Source organism: Mauremys mutica, chromosome 4 (genome assembly GCF_020497125.1).
Source record: "Mauremys mutica isolate MM-2020 ecotype Southern chromosome 4, ASM2049712v1, whole genome shotgun sequence".
Classification (NCBI taxonomy): Eukaryota; Metazoa; Chordata; order Testudines; family Geoemydidae; genus Mauremys; species Mauremys mutica.
In genome coordinates, this window is record NC_059075.1 from 71,435,756 (window position 1) to 71,457,957 (window position 22,202).

Sequence of the window (22,202 nt, forward strand, 5' to 3'; positions counted from 1 at the left end):
GTGTTAGCTTCCTGACTTGAAAAATCAGAACATTTTTCCGACCCCTTAGTCTTAACTCTTAATTGCAAACAGCATGTAGGCAACACGACTCCCCGCTGTTTCCCTGCCTGCCTCTCATTTGATTGTTTACAGCCAAGTACAGATGATCACAGCAAACAGGAGCTGTGTTTGTTTTTTAGATAGCAGCAACGGAGGAGCTCCACAGAGCTGTTCACAACAGGGAGGAGGATCTCATTTGATTGTTCACAGATTGATCACAGCAAACAGGAGCTGATAAGCAGCTCCCGTAGAAACGGAGCGAAACGGAGCTCCTCCGGAGGTTCACAACAAAACAAAGAGAGGCTGCATAACAAAACAAAGGGAGTAATTTAGTTTAAAGCATTCTGGGATATCTCCTTATTCCCTGGAGGCCAATAAAAGCGCTGGTGTGTGTCCACACTTGATGAGCAGCGCTGGATCACCAGCGCTGCAATCGCTACACCCCAACCTGGCCAGGTGTACAGCCAGCGCTGCAGCCAGGGAGTTGCAGCGCTGGATGTGCCTTGCAGGTGTGGACAGTTACTAATTGCAGCGCTGGAAAGCCTCTACCAGCGCTGCAACTTGCAAGTGTAGCCAAGCCCAAAGATTTCACTTTTGCATTTAAATTTTTTCAGTTGAGCCTCTGCAATGTTTTGTAGCATCTCTGTTTCTATTCTTCTGATTTTCTTAATTTGGTGTGAAGATTGTTGCTGACCAAGATGGCTGTTATCTTTTGTTAGTACCCTCGATCTCATAAAAGTTTTAAGGTGTCTTATGCTATGCACAGACCTGGTACAGTGAATAATTACCGCTTTGATTTCTGTCCAAATGCCCTTCTAGAAAACAGAGTCTGCAAGATGGAGAGGAGCTAGCTGCTCTTGGGAATTATTTCTCTGGTTTCTTCCTCGATTGCTCTTATTGACTGTTTCACTCTCTAAGTGATACTGTTGGGGAGTGCAGTGCTAAGAGAACATTTTTGTAGCTTCTGCCCTCATCTAGAAAAAGACTGAGGAGCTAGGGGTGCTGGAAATGATGATGGTGATATAGCCAAAGAGCAGTGGAAGGAGATTTGAATCCTCCCAAACTTGAGCTTTGAGAGACTCTGAGAATTCCTTCAGCTTAACAGTTTCTGAGTTTACTTTTTTAGTAGTTGTGCAGTAAGAAAATAGTGTGACGATAGATGGGCAGATGATTCAGACCTGCCAGGAAGACTTTCTCACTCCCATCCATGTGATTTTTTTTTTTGTATCAGTGTAAACCTTTGTCATTTCAGTCACTTAAATAGAAAACACAGCTGTAGCAGGTCAGGTGCTGGGCTGGCAGCCTAAGGCTGCTTTAATAACTGCAATCTGTGCACCATGAAAGCAAACATTCGGGTAAAGTCTTGCAGCTGCTTTTTACTAGAGAAACAGTTCATTGTGTCTAGAGCCTGGGGTCCATTGAGTTGTAGAATTTTCTAGCACCTGCAACCTCAGCTGGTGGTGATTGAGTACACCTCCTGCACGCTCCCTTTGGCTGCGTTTCCGACGGGGGGGGGGGCGAAGGGGAGTGTGTGTGCCTGAAGAGGGATTGCAAACTGTTTTGAGATCATTCTGTGCAATGTATGAACCTTATCTTTCTAGTGTGGAGGGGTTGAGACTGAATGGCTCATGTTATTAGGAATGACATTTAGGTCGCTGGCAAATTGGGTCTTGATAGCTGTTTGGCCTGTGTGCTGTGAATTGGTGATTTAATCCATTTCCTAGCGATAAGCTTTCACCTAAAAGCACTACCCCATTTGACACTGGTTGTCCCACTTGTTGGCAATCTCAGCAAAGAGCCAATGATTCAGTGTGCCAGAAATTGAATTTACCTCTTGACTTCTAGAGCAGATGTGAGGCATGCTAGAGGAGGAGAAAATGTGTATTGGTACTGTCTGTGCTAGGGTGACCATATGTCCCGTTTTGGCCAGGACAGTCCCTTTTTTAAGCCCTGTCCCAGCTGTCCTGACTTTTTTTTGGCAAAAGTGAGCATTTGTCCCGTTTGGTCTTGCTAACTTGATCAGTTGACAAGAGCAAACAGGACAAATGCCCACTTTTGCCAAAAAATGGGGTGTGGAGGAATGTGGGGGGGCGGGGTGAGTGGCAACGCCAGCCCAGCCTCACAGGGTGGGGGGGCAAGACTTGGACGAGTAGCAACGCCAGCCCGGCAAGGGTGGGGGAGCCTTGGGCAAGCAGCTTGGGCCACCCCTGCACGAGGAGAGGAGGGGGTGGGGGTCAGGCTAGCCGCGGTGTCCCATTTTTCCTTTGGGAAATATGATCACCCTTATCTGTGCAGTAACAATTCATACTCCTGGGGGAGTTCTGCGCCACTGCACAGGCACAGAATTTATGTCACCTGCAGATTTCTTCCCCACAGAAAACTGACTTTTTGACGGGGAAGCAAAGGGAAGCCACAAGAGCGGTCATGCTACCCTCCGCAGCAGGATGTTTTGGGTGCCCAGGGCAGCCGGCAGAGAGGTAAATCACTGTGGGCAGGAGGCGGGACTGGGGAAGACCAGGCTGGTGGCTCCTACCCTGCGCTGGGCTCAGCTACTAGTCCCGGCTGGGCTGAGGAGGACGGGACTTCCTCTTCTCCTGCATGGCATCCAGGGCTGGGTCAGACCCACCCCCAGATTTCTCCCCCGGCTGCAGGAAACTCTGCAAACTCTCCTGCACCCATTGCTCCTCAGCTGCAGGGGGGAGGGATCCCTGTACAGGGAGCTGCTCCCCTATATGCCAGACCCCATCATACCCAAATCCTCCCACCGAACCCCCCCCACACACACACACTCAGAACCCCCCCCCCCCCGCCAATGAGTCCCACGCCCCCTACATCTGGACCACATCAGCAAGCCCCCCACAGCCAGATTCCCACCTCACTGAGCTCCACTCCCTCAGCATCTGGACCTCGCACTGAGGCCCCCACACCCACACCCTTCTGCTGAGCTCAATCCTCCCCCATTAGCCCACTCCCCGGCACTGTGCCCCAACCACCTTCACCTGGACCCCCCCAACAGGCCCCTGTGCATCCAGATCCCCCCCCTCACCCAGATCCCCCACTGAGCCACCTGTACCCAAATTGCCCCCACACAGAACCCTCTCAACCCACACCTGGATCCCCCCATTAAGCCCCTCCACACTTGAATCCTGCGTTACTGAGCCTGCCTGCCCGCCCACACCGAGGGGCAGGGCCCAGGGATGTTTCTGGGGCAGGCTGAGTCCTTGCACTGTGTCAAGGTTGGGTGCCATACTGGAGGCTTCACATTTGACAAATTTGCAGAATTTTAAAATATTGTTCGCAGAATTTAAATTTTTTTTGGCACAGAATGCCCTCACAAGTAAATGCTTTTGGTAGATTGAGGAGTTGCTGGCACGGTTTACTTACTAGATTGGATCTCAGTGAGGCAAACATGCCTATCATTATAGCTGCATGTTGTGTACTGCATAATATCTGTGACGTGAAGGGGGAAAAGCTACCGCCAGGGTGGAGCAGCAAAGTGGACTGTTTTCTGAATTTGAACAGCTGGACACAAGGTCTATTAGAAGAGCCAACTGTGGAGCCATATGGTTGAGGGAGGCCTGAAAAGGCCATTTTAACAGTCAACCACAGTAGTGTTGTCTTTTGCTTCTATGAAATAGTGTCTCGTGTATATGGTGATTGAATAAGGGTGGGTTATTGCCTCTGCTGTGAATTTTGCAATGTGTGGTGTAAACTAACAAAGATAGTTTGAGTTTCCAAAAATACAATTTTATTTTGTTCAAAGAAACGGGCAACAAATTAAAGTGCAAACAAACATACAAGGTAAAAACCATTTAGCAACACTGTAACAGGGTAAACCAGGGGTCTCAAACTCAAATGACCCCGAGGGCCGCATGAGGACTAGTGCATTGGCCCGAGGGCCGCATCACTGACACGCCCCCTTGCTGCCCCTGGCCCCACCCCCAATCCACCCCTTCCATGAGGCCCCGCCCCTGCCCTGTCTCTTCTCCACCTCCTCCCCTAAGCGCGCGGCTCCCCGCTCCTCCCCCCTCCCTCCTGGAAAGTGCTAAGCGCCACCAACAGCTGTTTGGTGGCTTGGCGGCGGGGCACTTAGGCGGCGGGTCCCGGAACAGAAGGGGCCCCCCACCGCCGAAGACCGGGCTGCGCTTCGGCGGCGGCGGGTCCCTCTTTTCCCCACCCCGGCCGGTCCCGCTTCCCACCCCGGCCCCGGCCGGTCCCGCTTCCCTCCCCCGGCCCGGCCCGGCCCCGGCGGGTCTTGCTTCCCTTCCCCACCCCCGGCCCGGCGGGTCTCGCTTCCCTTCCCCCCCCCCGGCCCGGCCCGGCCCCGGCCCCGGCGGGTCTCGCTTCCCTTCCCCCCCCCCGGCCCGGCCCGGCGGGTCTCGCTTCCCTGCCCCCCCCCCCCGCCCGGCCCGGCCCAGCCCCGGCGGGTCTCGCTTCCCTCCCCCGGCCCGGCCCGGCGGGTCTCGCTTCCCTTCCCCCCCCCCGGCCCGGCCCGGCGGGTCTCGCTTCCCTTCCCCCCCCCCCCCGGCCCGGCCGGGCCCGGCCCCGGCGGGTCTCGCTTCCCTCCCCCGGCCCGGCCCGGCGGGTCTCGCTTCCCGTCCCCCCCCCACCGCCCGGCCCCGGCGGGTCCCGCTTCCCACCCAGGCCCCGGCCCGGCCCCGGCGGCTCCCGCTTCCCCCCCCCCTTACCCGAGCGCGTCTCCGGCGAGGCCTGAGCTTCGTCCCGCTCAGAGCCGCGTGGTGAGGGGGCGGGGCTGTGAGCTCCACGCTGAGCTCAGCGCTCAGCACAGAGCTCCCAGCCCCGCCCCCTCCCCACGCGGCTCGGATCGGGGCGGGGCTCAGGCGCTCGGACGGAGACTCGGCGCTCTATGCGCCGAGGCTCCAGGAGAGGGGCGGAGGCGGGAGCCTCCGCTTTTCTCTTGGGGGCCCCTGTGGAGCCCGGGGCAAATTGCCCCCTTTGCCCCCCCCTCTGGGCGGCCCTGGGGAGCTCCGCGGGCCGCATGTTTGAGACCCCTGGGGTAAACCATACTTAGGGCCCTTCATTTTCAGTTTTTATTTTATTTAATTTTTCCTGGGACTTTATCAGTGTGTATTATCACAACAACAAAAACAAGTGAAAATCAATACAAAAAGCTATTTAATAATTTTTCTGGGTAAATATCGAGGTTTGTTTTGGTGGACGGAAAGACCAGGAGGAAAAAGTATTCAGTAGATTAATGCTTAGAATTCTGTTCATCAATGTGGTTTGCTGCAAAACTAAAACAGAACTCAAAACACAATGCCACCTCTGAGTTTAAGAAAATATCTCTCTCAATTCCCAAATAAAACTTTTCATTTCAATAAACAGTTTACTGTTGACTGGGCTTTGAAGCAGAGCTGGAGCACAGAGCAGCTCCGGAGCAGTGGAGCTGCAGGTTTTTGCCTGGAGCTGGAGCACAGCTCCAAAGCCCTGGTTGTAGATTTAGAACTATTAGCCTATAAATATTTACATTGACTAATTCGGCCACACCATTTGCAGCGCATACACTCAACTTCATCCTTTTCTCCTGCTTTTGTTTTTTAAAACTTTTGAATATTTGTGTTCTGAAACGTATTCTGATACAGATTTTCATTTTCTTCCCATTTTAGTGTGTCAAATCTTTAAACGGTTATCTGTCAGCAGTTTGAAATATGTACATGGTAGGCGTGAAAGTCTTCAGTACATTCAGATGTATACGCACTTCAGAGCGTGCGTACATGCCTCTTCGTTTATTGTGTGTATCTTCTAGACTAATAGCCTTACTTCAACAGGCAGCTTTGCATATACGCACAGACTAATGTATTCTTGTAATACATATATCTCATGCAATGTATTGTATTTTCCTAATAAAACAAGTTATTTTTTTATATATTTGAATCCTAAAAATGTAGGATGAAAATCAGAAAAAAAAAAACAAAAAAAACTTTTTATAAAACCCGGGAACTTTTTGGTAAAAATCTGTTTAAACTGAAAATGAAGGGGCTTAACCATAATTTAAAACCTCAGGTATAAATGGAAGTAAACAGTGAACATTCGTGTAAAATTTACTACAGTGTAGTAAATTGTGGCTGATCCTGTGGTTTTTGCATGTCAGTATATGTGTTGCTCTGGTTCTTGTTTTCTCCTGATGTGGCTTGGTAGGGGTAAGGATGTACATCATGCTGCCACTTGTTGTGTTGGGGAGTGTAGGGTGCACTGACCATGGAGTTTTCCAAGGATTGAAAAAGCTGCTGAGTCTGGAGTGTTTGTGTCGATACCGTTCTACAGCATCTGAGTTTGTTGCCTGAGCAAACCCATGATGTCCTGGTGCATTTTTTGATGCTCATGCTTGCCCTCTGCTGCAGCAACTGCTCTCTCTACTCTTGGCCCTTCCCTATAATCATGGTCCTGTGGCCTCTCCATGGCCTGTGTTTATGGTCCAAGGCTATAGAGGGTTGGAGGATCTTGCAGAACATATCCTCCCTACACCTCTTCTTTCTCTTCCTGATCTCTGTCAGACATTCAGCAGACCTGGAGGGGTGATTAAAGCAGACAGACACACCATTTGGTTTACAGTCACAATAGAAAGGGAAAGATTCAAAACTCCATTATATTATTCCCATAAATACCTTTAATAAGAAACGCTAATTGTGACATTAGCTTTGGAGTGCCTCATTAGAGCACTGCTCTGCAATTCAAACCATGGTGAATATGGCCCACCCTAGTGTGGAGTGGGAATGAATTCTGCTCCATGGAAGCTTTAAACCCTGGGGACCCGTGGGTATAGGTATAGGAAAAGTGCAGTGAATATTGGCAATATTGGCTCGAGGGGGAGGAATAGCTCAATGGTTGTGAGTTCAGTCCTTGAGGGGGCTGCTTAGGGATCTGGGGCAAAAAAATCTGTACTTGGTCCTGCTATTGAAGGCAGGGGGCTGAAGTGATGTTTGAGTATAAGGTAATGTGAAGTCTGCAGTTCCCAAACTAGGAAATTGATGTATCTGAGACCAGTTCTTTTTTCAACATTTCAGAGAGGTAGTGCGTGGGATGTGATCCTTGCAAGGTGGTGGGGGACAGCTGTTAAAACAGTAATGGAGTGCAACTGTTTCTTGTGTAATATTGGTGAACACATGGTTTTAAATGTTGTTTTCATTCAAGTTAGTACTGGTCGGTTTTCCCAGCATGTTCAATACTAGGCTCCTTTGTCTTCCTGTTTATAGTAGTTCTGTGCATATCTGTAACATCTTTCTCTCCAGGATCTCAAAGCGCACTACAAACATGTAAACCTCAGTAGGTCAGCATGTATTGTCCTTGTTTTAATTATAAGGAAACTGGTGCACCATGATCAACTGACTTTACCAAGATGACTCAATTAATCTGTAGCATTGGTCAGTATAGAATCCAAGAGTGTTGACTCTGTTCCCTGCAATGACCACTAGACACTTTCTCCTGTTCTTGCCCTCACATTTCATGTACTCTGTATGTACGTGCAAAGTATTATTCTTATTGTGTGAGACTTCATGTGTTTTGGCCCATAGTAGAGGGAGAGTAGTCAGAGAAGGCACTCCTTCACAGATGATGAGGAGGTTTGAGTGGTCAAGCCTCCTTGTAGCAGCAAGCTACTAGAACTCATTATGGCAAAAGATAGCAGCCACACCTTGATCTGTGTTGGCCCTGTGAAGTGTCAACACTCAGGTCCTGAACCAAGACTCTGTTCCAGCACCTATCTATTAGTGGACCCCAAGGCCTAGGGCTGGCATTTTTGGGGGTGAAGAGTTTGTTGGGGTCTCTGAGGTTAGAGTTTGTGTTCCTTCTGCTCTGTCAACCACTGCTATCTTCATTGATCTGACACTCTGTTTATCTGACAGAGCACTCAGTCCTGCTTCGCCAGGGAAAATTGCACAAAACAAGCCCAATGCATCAGCACTTTCATTGTGTAGTGAGCTGAGCCTCCCTTCACATGGTCACATCCCCCTTTTAATCCACGACTCCATGTCCCTTTTCCAGTCCAGCCTATTTCTCTGATGTCTATTGCTGGTCTCCCTGAGCTCCTGTTTCTGTGATTTGAATGCTTTTTTGTGTGCCTTGGTGTGTTAAGACCTGCAGGACTTTAGGAAGTGGCATTTTTGTTTGTGGGTTAGACAGTACGTTGACTTAGTGTTAGTGGTTTGTGACAATAGAGGCGATGGCTGCGTTTAAGTTGGATTTCCTCCCAGAGATGATGGTGGACCATTGTTCCTTGAATGCTAGTCCTGTGTAAGTATTTTGTATCTTCATATCTGCTTTTTTGCTTATGTTCTTAGCTTGGAATTGCCTCTTTGGAAGTTTCTTTGCTACCTAATATATTCCCCTTGGAGGAAAAGGTGAAAGGGCAGGAGAGTCTCAGAGCTGCATTCTAAAAGAAATCCTGGATGTTGTTTACAGTTGATTTTTCTCTTGCTCAGAACACATCTTCATTCCCTCTGAAAACAGTTAACCCCTTTGGGATAAAGCTACTTGGTGGCACTCCTTACAGAATCCAGTAGAAGTCACTGTACTGATGCTCTGAAACCAGTGGCTGAAGTGCAGTGTTAGGAGATTCCTTCCTTCTGAATGGCTTTGGACTGCTCTCTTTTAGACAGGAATTGAATGATCTTTGAACTGTTTCTAAGGTCATATGGTGACCATGTGGATTTAGCTACCAAAAGACATGCTGTTAGTCTCTAAGGTGCCACAAGTACTCCTCGTTGTTTTTGCCCTCTTGGAGCTTCTCATGGGAGTGACACCAGAGCTGGGACCAACTGCCACAGGATAATGTATACCTATCAGTTGCTCCCCCTCAGAATTCAAGCATTGTGTAGTTCACCCCTTAATAAAAGGAGTTGGTGTTCTGGATTCTTTGAAAGGCATTAATCCCTTGCAGTGGGAGTTCTGGTGGAGTGAAAGGCATTATGTCACCCCCTTTCCTTTTCCCAGTAAAGAGCCTTATGCTTCCCATCCTTGTGCAAACCCTTCTTAGAATATGGGAGCACTTTCTGGCAACAGTTGTCTTCCTATGTGTCTGAACCAGCACATAGCAAGTTGAAAGAGATTCCAGAATACACACAATAAATATCCAGTCCACATTTAATGGAACTTGACTGGTAATTTTGTTTTTAAAAATTCCGTACTTAAAGACTTCTTAATAAACACTGTGGAAGAACATGACCACAAATAAGTCCAAGGTGATAAAACACCTATCTTCCTTAATGTACAGTAAATAGAGGACAACAACAAAAACTAAAATAAGAAGACTGGCCCAGAAGGCCACTCACAGCCTTCAACCATGTGTGGGAGGGAAAAGGGAATCATTTCATAGTCACTGGCCCCCTCTCCCCTCACTCTTCTAGATTATACATAGGGATTGTTAGCAGTTTCACCCTGCTAATATCCACTGCTGTAGCAGGATATCATTTCAGGCAGTCTCCCAGAGCAACTCACCCTGTATTATTTAAGGTCTTTGATACTAATAGTAAGACTCATCTTGCACTAGCTAAACAATGAGCCAATGCAGATTGTTGTGTGGGATCATCAGTTGTTGGGCGCTGTTTGAGAGATGACCTAGAAGCCTGTTGTAAACAAGATTTTGTCTTCTGTATTCTGATAAATGATTCCTCCTCCCTAATTGGGCCCCCAGTACTATTCCGTTAGTTTTCTCAAAATGATGGTACTTCAAGATCAATGATAAATCAATCCTGATCATCCTCTGGGACCAAATAGTGTATAAGACCAATGTGTTCATTTTCAGCCACAACCCTGACCTTGTTTTTTCCCCCAGAATTTTGTTCAGAGTTCTCTGGACCCATGAGAATCTTACTGTAATGTGAACCTCTTATGGAACTTCTAATGTCTTCATTCTAGTCACTTTTCCTTAGCTTAAGAGGGACCTGTGGATTGTCAGATTTAAATAAAAATCCTTTGGCTCCCCAATCATTTTTATAGTTTGTTAGTAGCTTTGCTAATAATACCAGGTTTTTGGCTCCTTCCCACTCCAGTTTTTCCTTGTGTCCAATTCCGCAGTGATGGGCAATGACATTTCAGTCTTTTACACAAAAGACTTTGGTGTCCCAAATCCAGGTGGCTGATTATACTGTAGAGCAGGGATCGGCAACCTTTGGCACGCGGCGGCCAGCACATCCCTCAGCCCACGCCGCTTCCCACAGCCCCCATTGGCCTGGAGCAGCAAGCCGTGGCCAGTGGGAGTCGTGATCGGCCGAACCTGTGGACGCAACAGGTAAACAAACCAGCCTGGCCCACCAAGGGTGCTAAAGGTTGCCAATCCCTGCTGTAGGAGCTAGGAGGGGAGAGACAGTCTCCAAGCACAGAGCTCTATAGTGAGAGTGATGGCTAAATCTAAATGTTTTCTTTGTTTGCTTGGAGTGTGCAGGAGTCCTTTTAAAATACTGCTGTTGAGAGACCTTTTTCCACAGCATCATAAGCAGGCTGTTTGGAGCTGCAACATTAGTTGGTACCTAGTGAGAAAGATTAATCTAGACAGGGTGGTGGTGGTGATGATGTAACAGAAGTTCCTCCCTGTCCTGTGCAGCTCAAAGAAAATGAATGGCACACTGGATCACCCAGATCAACCTGACCTAGATGCCATCAAGATGTTTGTGGGGCAGGTTCCACGGAGCTGGTGTGAGAAGGATCTCAGAGAACTCTTTGAACAGTATGGTGCTGTCTATGAAATTAACGTCCTGAGGGACAGGAGCCAAAACCCTCCTCAGAGCAAAGGTGAGCACTTCGATCCTTCTCAGCTGATACTTGGGTTCCCAGCTATAGTCACTTGCACTCTGTCATGCTTCATCTCTCTTATTCACATGCCAAAGAGTTAACTGTAGATGTACAAATACATACACACCTGACCTTTGTGTTCTATAAGTGCATCTGCATTCATATGTAGCTGTACTGTGATCTCATTGCATAAATTGGGCTAGAGTGGTCAGACAAATGGGAGACCACTAAGGGAAATGGATGTCCAAGGTATGTAGCCTATTTGTTAGGTTTAGATTTCTCTTCTGAAGGACTGTAATATTGGAGGTGTAATATTTTGGATGACATTCAAAACAAGTCTTGGTCATCTGAACCAGCTGAAGATCGTATAGAACTCTTTTAAGAGGTTGCTTAACCCCAGTGTCTTCGCTAAATTTCATATCAAGTTATTACGTTCTCCTGCAGTTCAGTTCGCTACAATATGTTTCTCTTCCTATCTTAACTGTTTCGTAGACTTTCTGTGCACTGTCAAACAACTGCTATGTTTCAGCCCGGGGGTAGCTCCATTTCAGAGGTGGTGAGTCATGCCTGTAATGACAGTTTATAAAGCACTTTGAGAAGGAAAGTTCAGATGCAGCTCACAGATATGCTTTGTATATGCCAACTAAGTAGTCTATCATAAGCATTTTTCACTTGGCTTGTGAGAGAGGGGATTTGCTATGAGATGTTTACATGTGACTATATGGGGATTGATCCTGCTTTGAGCAGGGGGTTGGACTAGATGACCTCCTGAGGTCCCTTTCAACGCTGATATTCTATGAATATATGCATTTTATTTAATATTTCTGGTAAATTTCTTGAAAGGGTAAATTTTGCCGAGTATCAGTAAAAACTTCCTTGTAGAGATCTATTAGGTTGCAGAAATGTCACCTATGGGAAGTGGCGAGAGCCTAATTGCTGTTGATTGTTTAAAATTAAACTGAACAAATAGGGAACAATCCTATCTTGCCTCCAGGGGAATGGAGAAGAAACTTAATAGTAGCGTTTCTTCATCTTTAACTTCTGGTTCTTATATCCATCCCCTAGAGTAGCTACCTGTTTGAGACTAGCAAAACAGAATACAGTAACCTACTCTTTAACACCTCTCTGAATGACACATGCTCTCACAGGAGTACAGCCAATGTCTTTCTAGTCTGCACAGAAAGGGGATAGAGTTGTAGATTTGGAAACGGAGGTGGTCAGGTCCTAAATCACGAATGCCACCCAGAGCCCGTGCTGATGGGAAGACAAGGGAAGAAGGAGAAAGGAATTGGAGTGAGGGAGAACACACTTCACACAGACCTGCAATTCTGCACTGTCCCAGGGGCTTGAAGGAGGAAGAGTGAACAGACTAGAAAAACTTAACAGTTTTTTTCTATCTCTAATTTCTATGATTCTGTAGTCTGCATGCTGCATTTGGGGAGACAGAAATAGTAGAGGCTAAGGACTGCTCATAAAGCTGAACTCTATTGTCTGTGCTTAATAACTATCCTATTTGTAACTATATCCACTTTTATAGACAAAAAGCCTGTGGGGCATCATGCGTTATTGGTTATGTTTTGGAGTTGTAACTTTCTGTATAAATAACTACAGTCATTTGAGAACTGTTGAGTGTAATTGCTTTGCACACTATGCCCATCTAGTGGAGACAAATTCTATCTCAAGAGTTTATGCCCAAGGCTGGAGTCTGATTAAGTGGGCAAAGAGAATGTTCATTATTTGTCCCGAGTGCTAAGTGGAGCATTTAAAAGTCTGTATAGAGAAGGCTTATCCCTGGTGATGCCAAGAATTAGTCCTCATTGGGCTAGGTATCTTTGAGAGTGGTGCTGACAGTATTGAACAATTACTTGCACTGGCAGAAAAATACCGTGCTTACTGGAAAAATGAGAATGTCTCTAGAAAAGTATTGTTGGGCAAGCCCAGTTGGGATGAGAGGAGAGCTCTTACGAACCTTTGAGTGTGATACAGGGGCTGTTGGGCCTAGTCATTGAAGACATCACATGTTATATTATACTTATTTTGACAGAAGTCCTATTCTAAATAGATTCAATATTAAGCTATTGCCATCTGTTTCCATCCATGATCCTCGTGTCCATCAAAGAGTTTGTGATTGAGGGGTAGAAGTGGTGCGCTCTGTATCCCAGTATGTCACACAGGAATTGAATATCCTTGATTTGCTTGTTTTGGGTTTGCATTGCAGGGTGCTGTTTTGTTACATTTTATACCCGTAAAGCTGCACTAGAAGCACAGAATGCTCTCCACAACATGAAGATCCTCCCAGGGGTAAGAGGCAGCATGCTCTTTCAAGCATCTCTTTTGCTTGTCTTTCTGTCCTGCCATTTACCCATGTTCTGAGCTCTTTGGCTTCACTGATGCACAAACATTGCCGTGCTCTTCTGCGTGATTATTTTAGAACATGACTTCAGAGGGAGGGGCCTTGAACTGCAAGTCATGGCAGCAGATCTCTAAGGAATTTTCAAGAGGTTTTGAAGAGAAAGGGGGGTGGCAGGGAATTGTGTGTGCTGCATCTGGGGAACACCCTGAGGTACCCAGGGGGAATGGGGGCATATCAGTATGAAAGATATAGGGAACACTCCCTGGGGACCTTTCCTAGAAATTTCTGTGGGGTTATGTCTCACCCTTCTCTAATGGCTGTGTTGGCTCCCCTCCATGTCCTTAGTGGTTCCTGTGGGGTAATGTACCTCAGCTAGGTATAGAGTGAATGCATCAAGTTTGAGATGCTCTTCTTTGGGTTTCAGATGCACCATCCCATCCAGATGAAACCAGCTGACAGTGAAAAAAATAATGGTAAGTTGTACTAAAGTCTGGTTTTTAGGGTCTCATTAATGTTGATAGGGAAATTCCAAGAGGTCCCGTCGCTCTTGTAATGGTCTCTGGGCAGCAGAGCATCTGTGTGTGTGGTGAAGTTTGTGAATTCGAGAGCTGGGAGGAATTTATGCCCACAAAGGGATAAATAAATACGGGTGAGGTTTCTAAACTTCCTGGAATCACACTCTCTCTCCTGCTGCTGCTCGTCCCACAACAGTTATGCTAATTGGGAAGGCATTCAGTGAGTTATTTTCTGTGCTTGCCTGGTATTTAACCCCAGACACTATTATCCATGTACTTGGCTGGTCGATTGGTTTGAGATAAAGTCCACCATATCTAGTGTTGGAGTCACAATCTCCTCTAATAAGGTGTCTGCTTTACAAGAAAGATGAAACTGGGGTCTAAATAACTTTTTAAGGTAGAGGTTATCACTTGCTGTATATTTGTACAGTGGCTAGCCCAGTACGATCCCCCAGACTGGTTGAGGTCCCTAACTGTTACCACAGTATAAATAATAAATTCTTCATGGTGGAAATTTGTTTGTTGATACTCCATCAGCAATATCAGTACATGCAGAAAATGCCAGAGTTAAGGTTGCATGTACCCTCCTACTTTTGTCTTTTCTCCCTTGTACAACTACATTTCAATAATCTAATTACATAATCGTAGACTTTTCTCAAATAATACAATAAAACAACATACAATAATTCAGCAGCCTTGGGTAAGAGTGTGTAGCATAACATCTTGTAGTATTTTTTCATTCTTTTATGCTTACCCTAATTTTACTGTCTTCATGGACCAATATATTTATTGATTGATTGTCACAACAGCTGTGTGCTCAGTGCTGTATAAGACTTGGAAAGACAATCCTTGCCCCAAAGAGCCTACAATTTAAAAGACAGACATAAAGAAGACAGGATGTATTGGACACCCTGGAGAAGGGAGTAACTTGGAGTTGGAGTAATCTTTATATAGAAACACATTTAACTCACTACGTCTAGACAACATGGAAGGAGTGAATCTGGAGACAGTTTGAATGAGGAAGGATTGGTGACTGACTAAGTTGAGTTTGGCAGGTCATTACATAAATAAGGAGCAACCTGGAAAAGGCATGGAGATTGGAGAGAGAGAATAAACAACAAACGGAATTTCAGGTCTTGGCAGTATTGCAGGGTAGGAGTTATGGAAGGTTTTGCATGACTCAGGATATGAGATATAGGCAATGTTGGAGTTGTGCTGGGCCTTGAAGGCAGGGACAAAGAGTTTGTGGGGAAACCAATTAAAAATCACACTTCTGTCTGAAAATTAACCTACATTGTTACAAGTAACAATTGAGATTCATGTAACAAAGAGATTAGAAAAACCATAAAGAATAATTTCAGATTTTAAGCTGTGCTGGCTGCAACTGATTGACAAGAGCATGAGAAAATCTTGTAATCTGAAACAATTTGGTTGGACACTGCTTGGAACATCCTTGTAGAGCACCATAGAAAGCCCACAGGAGGGAGCTTCATTCCTGTATGTCTTACGAATGACTCAGGTGAATAAGAGCAGAGCTCCCACCCTTGAACCTTTCCAGGTATGCTTAGCCTTCCCTACACTTTCACTGGCCAGCTACATTAGCCAGAATCCTGCCTTCCTTTGCTGAGCTCTGTGACAAACCCTGTGCAGAAAGTACTGTGCATAACATGCATTTTTAAAGGTTGTAACTGAGGACCTATTCTGATTTTTCATAGCAGCAAAGCTTGTCACAGAATTGTGCTCCAGAATCTGAGCTTTTGGCTTTTTTTTTTTTTTTTAAATCTATGTTATGTTTCTGGCCTTTGTGGTTGTGAAGAAAGCCTTGAAAATGTAATGTATTGGAATGATTTCTGCTTGTTCGCAGACAGCCTATAACAAGGGTCCCTAACGCAGTGCCCGCGGGCGCCATGGTGCCCACGGGGGCATCTGAATGCGCCTGCGTCCTGGCCGGCGGTCGAGCATCCACTGAAATGCCGCTGAATTCGGCAGCATTTCAGCGGCGACACCTCTGGATGACACCACTTGCCACCAACAAGCAACGTCATCCAGAGGCGTCGCTACCGAAATGCCGCCGAATTTCTGCGGCATTTTGGCAGATACTTGACCGCCGCCACGGTCCTTCGTCTGGCGGCCGCCGGACGAAAAGGTTGGGGACCACTGGCCTATAACAATAGCCCTGAGAAACATGAACTGCTCTATTCAGCTAAATGGGTTGTTAACCTAAAGATGACAATCTGTGGTATATAATAAACTGAATATGTAAGGGCAGCACAAAATACAGTGTGACTATACCATAGTAAATAACATGGGGCTACTATGTTGTTATCCATTTTCATATTTAGCTTAATAACATAATCTGTTTTTAAAATTATCTGAAGCTTGTGCAGAATTTTGAGAATTTCCTTCAGAGTGCAGCAGAACCTTTCTGCAAAATTTAGGTCCAGATCACAGTAGATTACATGGGGGCTTTGTTTAATTCAATCAAATCAAGACCAAATTTTACCAGGATGCTCTGGTGGCTAGTTATAGGCCATATTTAAATGCCTCATTGTTTCAGCACTAGAGAAATTCAGAAAAAGGGAGCCATAATTTATTTATGAGAAATGAATTGTTCTCGCATTTACAAAATCAGCTGAACTTTGTGTGCTCAAACTCTCTCTCTGATATGCAAAGTCACCATCAGGTTAGAGTCCTGTCGGAAAATAGTTTCAGGCCCAAAGGTAAATGTTTCAGAAAGTTATCGGTGTCTAGTCATGAGGTGAGAGAGAAAGTTCTGCCATAGGTTAGAAACTGTCAAAAAGACAATCAAGGAGTTGGGGATGAATGGTCAATTTTCAAAGTGGCAAAAGGCTAACAGTGGGGTGCCTTGAGGTTCCATACTAGGTTTGGTATTGTTTAAGATATTTATGGTCTGGAAAGCAGGTAAGCAATGAGCTAGCAAAATTTGTACATGACATAAAAAAATGGGCAGTGTGATGGCAGATAACTCAACAGTTACTCAGTACACAGTGACAGTGAAGAAAGCAAACAGAATGTTAGGATACAAAAAGAGTGGGACAGAAAATTATACTAAAATATAATTAATGCTGTTCAGAATTTTTCTAATGAAAATTTTTTCATCAAAAATGGTCTTTTATTGGAAATGAGAATTTTTAAAGGAAATTTGGGGTTTTTCAAAATTTTCTGTCTTTAAATGAAAATTTCCAAACTAAAAACAGATGGGTTTTTTTTTCCAGGAAAACAAAAAAGAATTTTTGAATAAAAATGTTCATGGAAAAAAATTTGAATACATTAAAATTGTTCTTTTTCAAAAACTGGAATGAAAATTGTTTTGAACTTTAATAAAAAATTTGCAAAAAAAAGTGAACTCTTTTGATTAGCTTGGATTACAGTATGACTATCTAAATTCATTATATGTGCTCATCTGGGATACTATGTTGGATTCTTATCACCTGTCTTTGAAGGGACATTGGCAGAAATAGAGGAGATTTAGGGATGAATCACGAGATTGAGTAGAGGTATGGAAAGACTGCTGTATTAAGAAAGAGATTGAAAAGAAGATTCACTGTTAGGAGAGGAGGTAAATGAGCGGAAACATGATAGAGGTGCATAAAATAACAAATAGTAACAAGAAAGTAAATTGTATTTACCCTCTCTTATGATGCAAGAACAAGGAGACATTTGATAAAACTATAAACTAACAAATTTATAACTGATAAAACAAATAGGGACGTGTCTATGATTTTGGTCTTCGTTTTTTTATGGGGCATTCACATAATACATAAATAACCTATGGAGCTCCTGTAATTAATTATTACTGAGTCCAAGAGCTTAGTAAGAGTCAAAAAAGGAGTAGACAGTTACACAGATAATGAACGCATCTACAGTTACATTAGATAGGATAAAACAAAACATAAGGAATATCATACCCTGTTGACTTAGAGCAGTGGTTTTCAACCTGTGGTCCACAGACCCCAGGGGGTCTTCAGACTATATCTGAGATTTCCAAAGGAGTCTGCACCTCCATTTGAAATTTTTTAGGGGTCCACAAATGAAAAAAGCTTGAAAACCAATGGCTTAGATCATAAACCATCCACTAACTGACAAGTATGGGGAAGTGTCTTCTCCTGGGCAAATTAACTGTCCTCTGTAAGAGGACTTACTTAAAATTGATCCCAGTTGCGGGGAGGGAATTAGGGAGGACTATAGAAACAGGGTTGAGAAGAACTCAGAAGAGTCAGGAGCAATGACAGAGTGCTGCTGGAGACAGCCAGGACCCAGCTGGAGAGCTGGGGCTGAGAAGCAGTCTGGTAAGCCTCCAAGGAGCAGCCTGAAAGTTTAGCGAGTACAGACCCAGGATAGAGCGCCTGGGTAACACCAAGACTCTAAAGAGGAGAGAGTAGGGGGAACAGCTAGAGAGACTATCTGGAGACAATTGAAGACAGACCTCAGAAGAGAGAAGCTGTGCCCAGAGAGAGACTGGGAAGAGAGAGACTGTTTGAAACTTATTCCTGGAGGAATTCTGTGCTAAAAAAATAAAAATTCTGTGCACAATATTTTAAAATTCTGCATTTTTTTGTCAAAATAACACAATATAATCAAGCTGGTTTCAATTATTTTGGTAATTTATTTGAACTACAATACAATGGACGGAGAATGGGAGTGGGGAGCATTGGAGGAAATCACCAAACCCGCGTTGTCTAATAGTAATGTAGCTAGTATTGACCCTTTACTTCCAGTTATTAGACAACAAAAAATGCAACCATATGCTCAGTGTTGCATCATAGGCAACTGAAGAGCAAGTGAGGGCTGGGGATTCAGATTCACAGTTTATACTGGCTACTGACCATCTCCAAAAAGGTCAGTAGCAAACAGTTAATGGAGCACATTTTGATAGGATTTTTTTTTTCAGTCCAAAATTTAGATGAGTTTTAATCACTAAAGCACCATAAGCATTTATAGGGCCATACTGTTATTTACAGTAAGGCTCCTTTGCACCACTCTGGCAATGTAAAGGAGGCTTAAAATTTTTACACCTGTTTTATGCACCTGGGGGAATTCACTAAGGGCTAGTCTACACTTGCCAGCCGGGTCGACGTGGTGAGTTCGACTTCTCGGAGTTCGAACTATCGCGTCTAATCTGGACGCGATAGTTCGAACTCCGGAAGTGCCGCGGTCGACTCCGGTACTCCACCACTGCAAAAGGCGGGTGGCGGAGTCGACCTTGGAGCCGCGGACTTCGATCCCGCGGTGTCTGGACGGGTGAGTAGTTCGAACTAGGGTACTTCGAATTCAGCTACGCTATTCACGTAGCTGAACTTGCGTACCCTAGTTCGACCCCCGCCCTTAGTGTAGACCTGCCCTAAGAACAATGGAACAATTCACTAAGCAGGCAGGCTGCTACGTTCTGCTCTGCCTGAGGGAACAGAGCCTGCCCCACGCTTACCTCTTCAGAAACACTCCAAAGCCCTGCCCCTTCACGCCGAGCGTGCTGCAATAGCAAGTGAGAGGGACAGAGTTTCTGTCTCTCTCACACACGACTGCCCAACACCCTCACCCCCATGGTAATTTACGTCTCTACCCTCTGCTCTGGGTGCCCAAACCAACCTGCCTGCACTGCCAAGAAGGGAGTGCATGACCGCTCTTGCAGGGAAACAAAGAAATCTATGAGGGCCATGAATTCTGTGCAAACACAGTGACGCAGATGTCCCCGGAGTAGAAACTGTAAAATAGCCAGACCTCAGAGAGAGAGAACTGTGACACCAGCAAGAGTCTGGGAAGAGAGACTGTTTTTAAGTTTTCTCATTTTAACAAACTAGTGCTTGAGAAGGAGTGCTAATATGTGACTTGTATTGAGGAGTTCCATGGAGAAGGGAAACTGAGGACAGACACTGCAGAACCACCCAAGACCAGTAGCGGGCATAGCAGAATGAGCGAATACATCTATATCCCCTTCAACAAAGCTCTCTCTGTGGGAAGAGTTCAGTTCAATCCCTCACATTCAAAAGGCTTGGAAGGAAGGAGCAAGCATTCAGCACATTATTATTTATTAATGTAATTAAAACATAAAACACTTGTAGGCTCCTTTCAGCTTCGCTAGAAATGTTCTATGTGCATTCTCTTAAATGAGTAAAATCTCATTACTTGGAATAGGTGGGAGTTTGACTGGACAAATCCCTAGAGATTTCTACTGTAGGGAACAATCCCGCACTGTCAGGTGAGAGGAAGAGGGGTTTGACTAAATTAGAAGAACTCGTCTTCCTCAATCTAATTGCTGATCCCTTTAACCTCTCTCTTTCTCTGAGTTGATACTCAGTGCTTTATCACCCTGAGTATCTCTTATTGCAGGAACATTGCTCCTTCAGCTTCTGATTTCAACCACTAGAGTAGCTGGGTAATATAAAGAAGGCCTACTGAAACAATGAGAGCTCTGGAGTTCCCTGCTTGATGTGAGTGCTACGTTACTGTAATGTCAAAGTTTATGTCCTTTGATTCCTCAGCAGTGGAAGATAGAAAGCTGTTTATTGGGATGATCTCCAAGAAGTGCAATGAAAATGACATCCGGGTGATGTTCTCCTCCTTTGGGCAGATTGAGGAATGCAGGATATTACGGGGCCCAGATGGCCTGAGCCGAGGTAAGCACAAAGCTTCCCTGACAGTTCAAGATTTTCCTCTGGACTCTTTCCCCTGCACCTCAAGATCAGATTTCAGCTATATTTGTGATTGGTAGGGTGCTTAAGCCCCAGGGGCATTTTCCTTTGCCTTCAGTTGTTGAGATGAATCTGGGGGTGAGTTTGATTCTTTCTACCCTCTCCCCAGGTTGTGCATTTGTGACTTTTACAACAAGAGCCATGGCACAAACAGCAATCAAAGCAATGCACCAAGCACAGACCATGGAGGTAAGATAAATCTTTTTTGGGGATGTGGGGATAGGCTGCACCACACAGAGATCATAAAGCTTGATGGGTGGGAGGAGAGGGGAGCTTTGGAGTTAGTTTTCCTGACAGTGGGTCTTGGACTGAAAGATTTATTAAATATTTTAGCAAATAGCAAAAGTCAATACAAACTAGAGTGAAAAGCAGCTGAGATTTTGAACATTTGAGGTAGGAAGGGCACCTTCATATGTGCAGGGGGGAGAGCATGCCATTCGCATAGTTTTTTGTCATATTTATGCAGTTGCTTGGGAGGTTGTAACCATGTGAACTGCTATTTGCAGGGTTGCTCTTCTCCCATTGTGGTGAAATTTGCAGATACGCAGAAGGACAAAGAGCAGAAACGTATTGCTCAGCAACTCCAGCAGCAGATGCAACAGATAAGCGCTGCCTCTGTATGGGGAAACCTGGCTGGTCTGAACACACTTGGACCCCAATACTTAGCAGTGAGTTTCCTGCGTGGGTTCTACCAATCTGCCTATCTAAGATGCTTATATAGGCCTCCTCACCGTACTATTTGAGCATGTCACAATCTTCAATGTATTTATATTCACTACATTCCTGTGAGGGAAGTAATGTTATTCCCCATTTTACAGATGGGGAGCTGAGGCATAGAGATACTGTAATTTACCCAAAGTCACCTGCTGGGAAGATTTTCTCCTTAGGTTAGCTTCTCTTGAGTACTTTACGTGTATGTAATTTCAAGCCCATTTTCAGTTCTATCTGCCATCAAAGTTGTTGTATTCATCTCCCATTCTTTTTTCTCCAGCATTTATTACATTACTCTTATTATTTATTTCCAGTGACACCCACAAATGCCTTAGGTGCTGTACAAACAGAAAAGAATGTCTGATCCCTACCCCAAGGAGCTCACAATTTAAAACCCCAACAAACTGGCAGGCAGAGACTAGATGTAGGGAATAGTGGTACAGCATATATAGCATTTTATAACAAAAAATGACAAACTAAATTATTCTTCAAGCTTATTGTGACCAATTTTCTCAGTTGTTTGGCTTTGCTGGGTTCAAAGGGGAGAAATGTCTCTCACATCACTGCTCTGGCTCTTGTGTGGGACTTCAAGGGGATTGAGGGATTCTCCTCATGCTGTTACAGTGTGGGAGGTAGAGAAGGGTGAAATTTTCACCTCGTTCTTGTTGTGATGTAATGCAGGAGGTAGAGGAAATTTCCCTTTATGCTATTGCTTTGGATTTGTTGAAGTGGGGTTTCTTTGTGACAGCACTCTAGCTATGAAGAAAAGGACAGGAATTCCCCCTAAATGGCATTCTGGCTGTGGCTCAGTCAGTACATGATGGGCATTCCCCTCATGATGGTGCTCTTGCTGTAGCTGAAGAATGTGGAGGGCATTCCCCACACCCTGGCACTCTGGCTTCAGTGTAATGTCTTTGTGTGGTTGGCAATCACACTGTGCTAGCACTCTAGCAATAGTGTGGGGCATGAAGGGGGATGCCCTTAGCGGTGGCACTCTGATGATGATCTTTGGCTATGGCGTGGTGCGTGAGCATTGGGGATTCCCATTATGACGGTCCTCTGGCTGTAGTGAATGTGAGGAATTCTTCTTATGCTGGTGCTTTTGCTGTAGCATGATGCATGGGGAAT

The 22,202-nt window shown here is 45.2% G+C and overlaps 1 protein-coding gene across 7 annotated transcripts in view; it reads left to right on the plus strand.

Annotated features, from left to right (window-relative positions):
* The window catches only part of CELF1 (CUGBP Elav-like family member 1), a 101,398-nt gene that overhangs the window by 52,259 nt on the left and 26,937 nt on the right, over positions 1-22,202 (plus strand). For all 7 annotated transcript variants that reach the window (XM_045015498.1, XM_045015502.1, XM_045015503.1 and 4 more), the window contains 6 exons: positions 10,598-10,785; positions 13,004-13,086; positions 13,563-13,611; positions 20,154-20,288; positions 20,473-20,552; positions 20,870-21,031. In XM_045015498.1, the coding sequence (XP_044871433.1) occupies positions 10,608-10,785; positions 13,004-13,086; positions 13,563-13,611; positions 20,154-20,288; positions 20,473-20,552; positions 20,870-21,031 (687 nt within the window). In that variant the 5' untranslated portion in view covers positions 10,598-10,607. The remainder of the gene's footprint in view (positions 1-10,597; positions 10,786-13,003; positions 13,087-13,562; positions 13,612-20,153; positions 20,289-20,472; positions 20,553-20,869; positions 21,032-22,202) is intronic.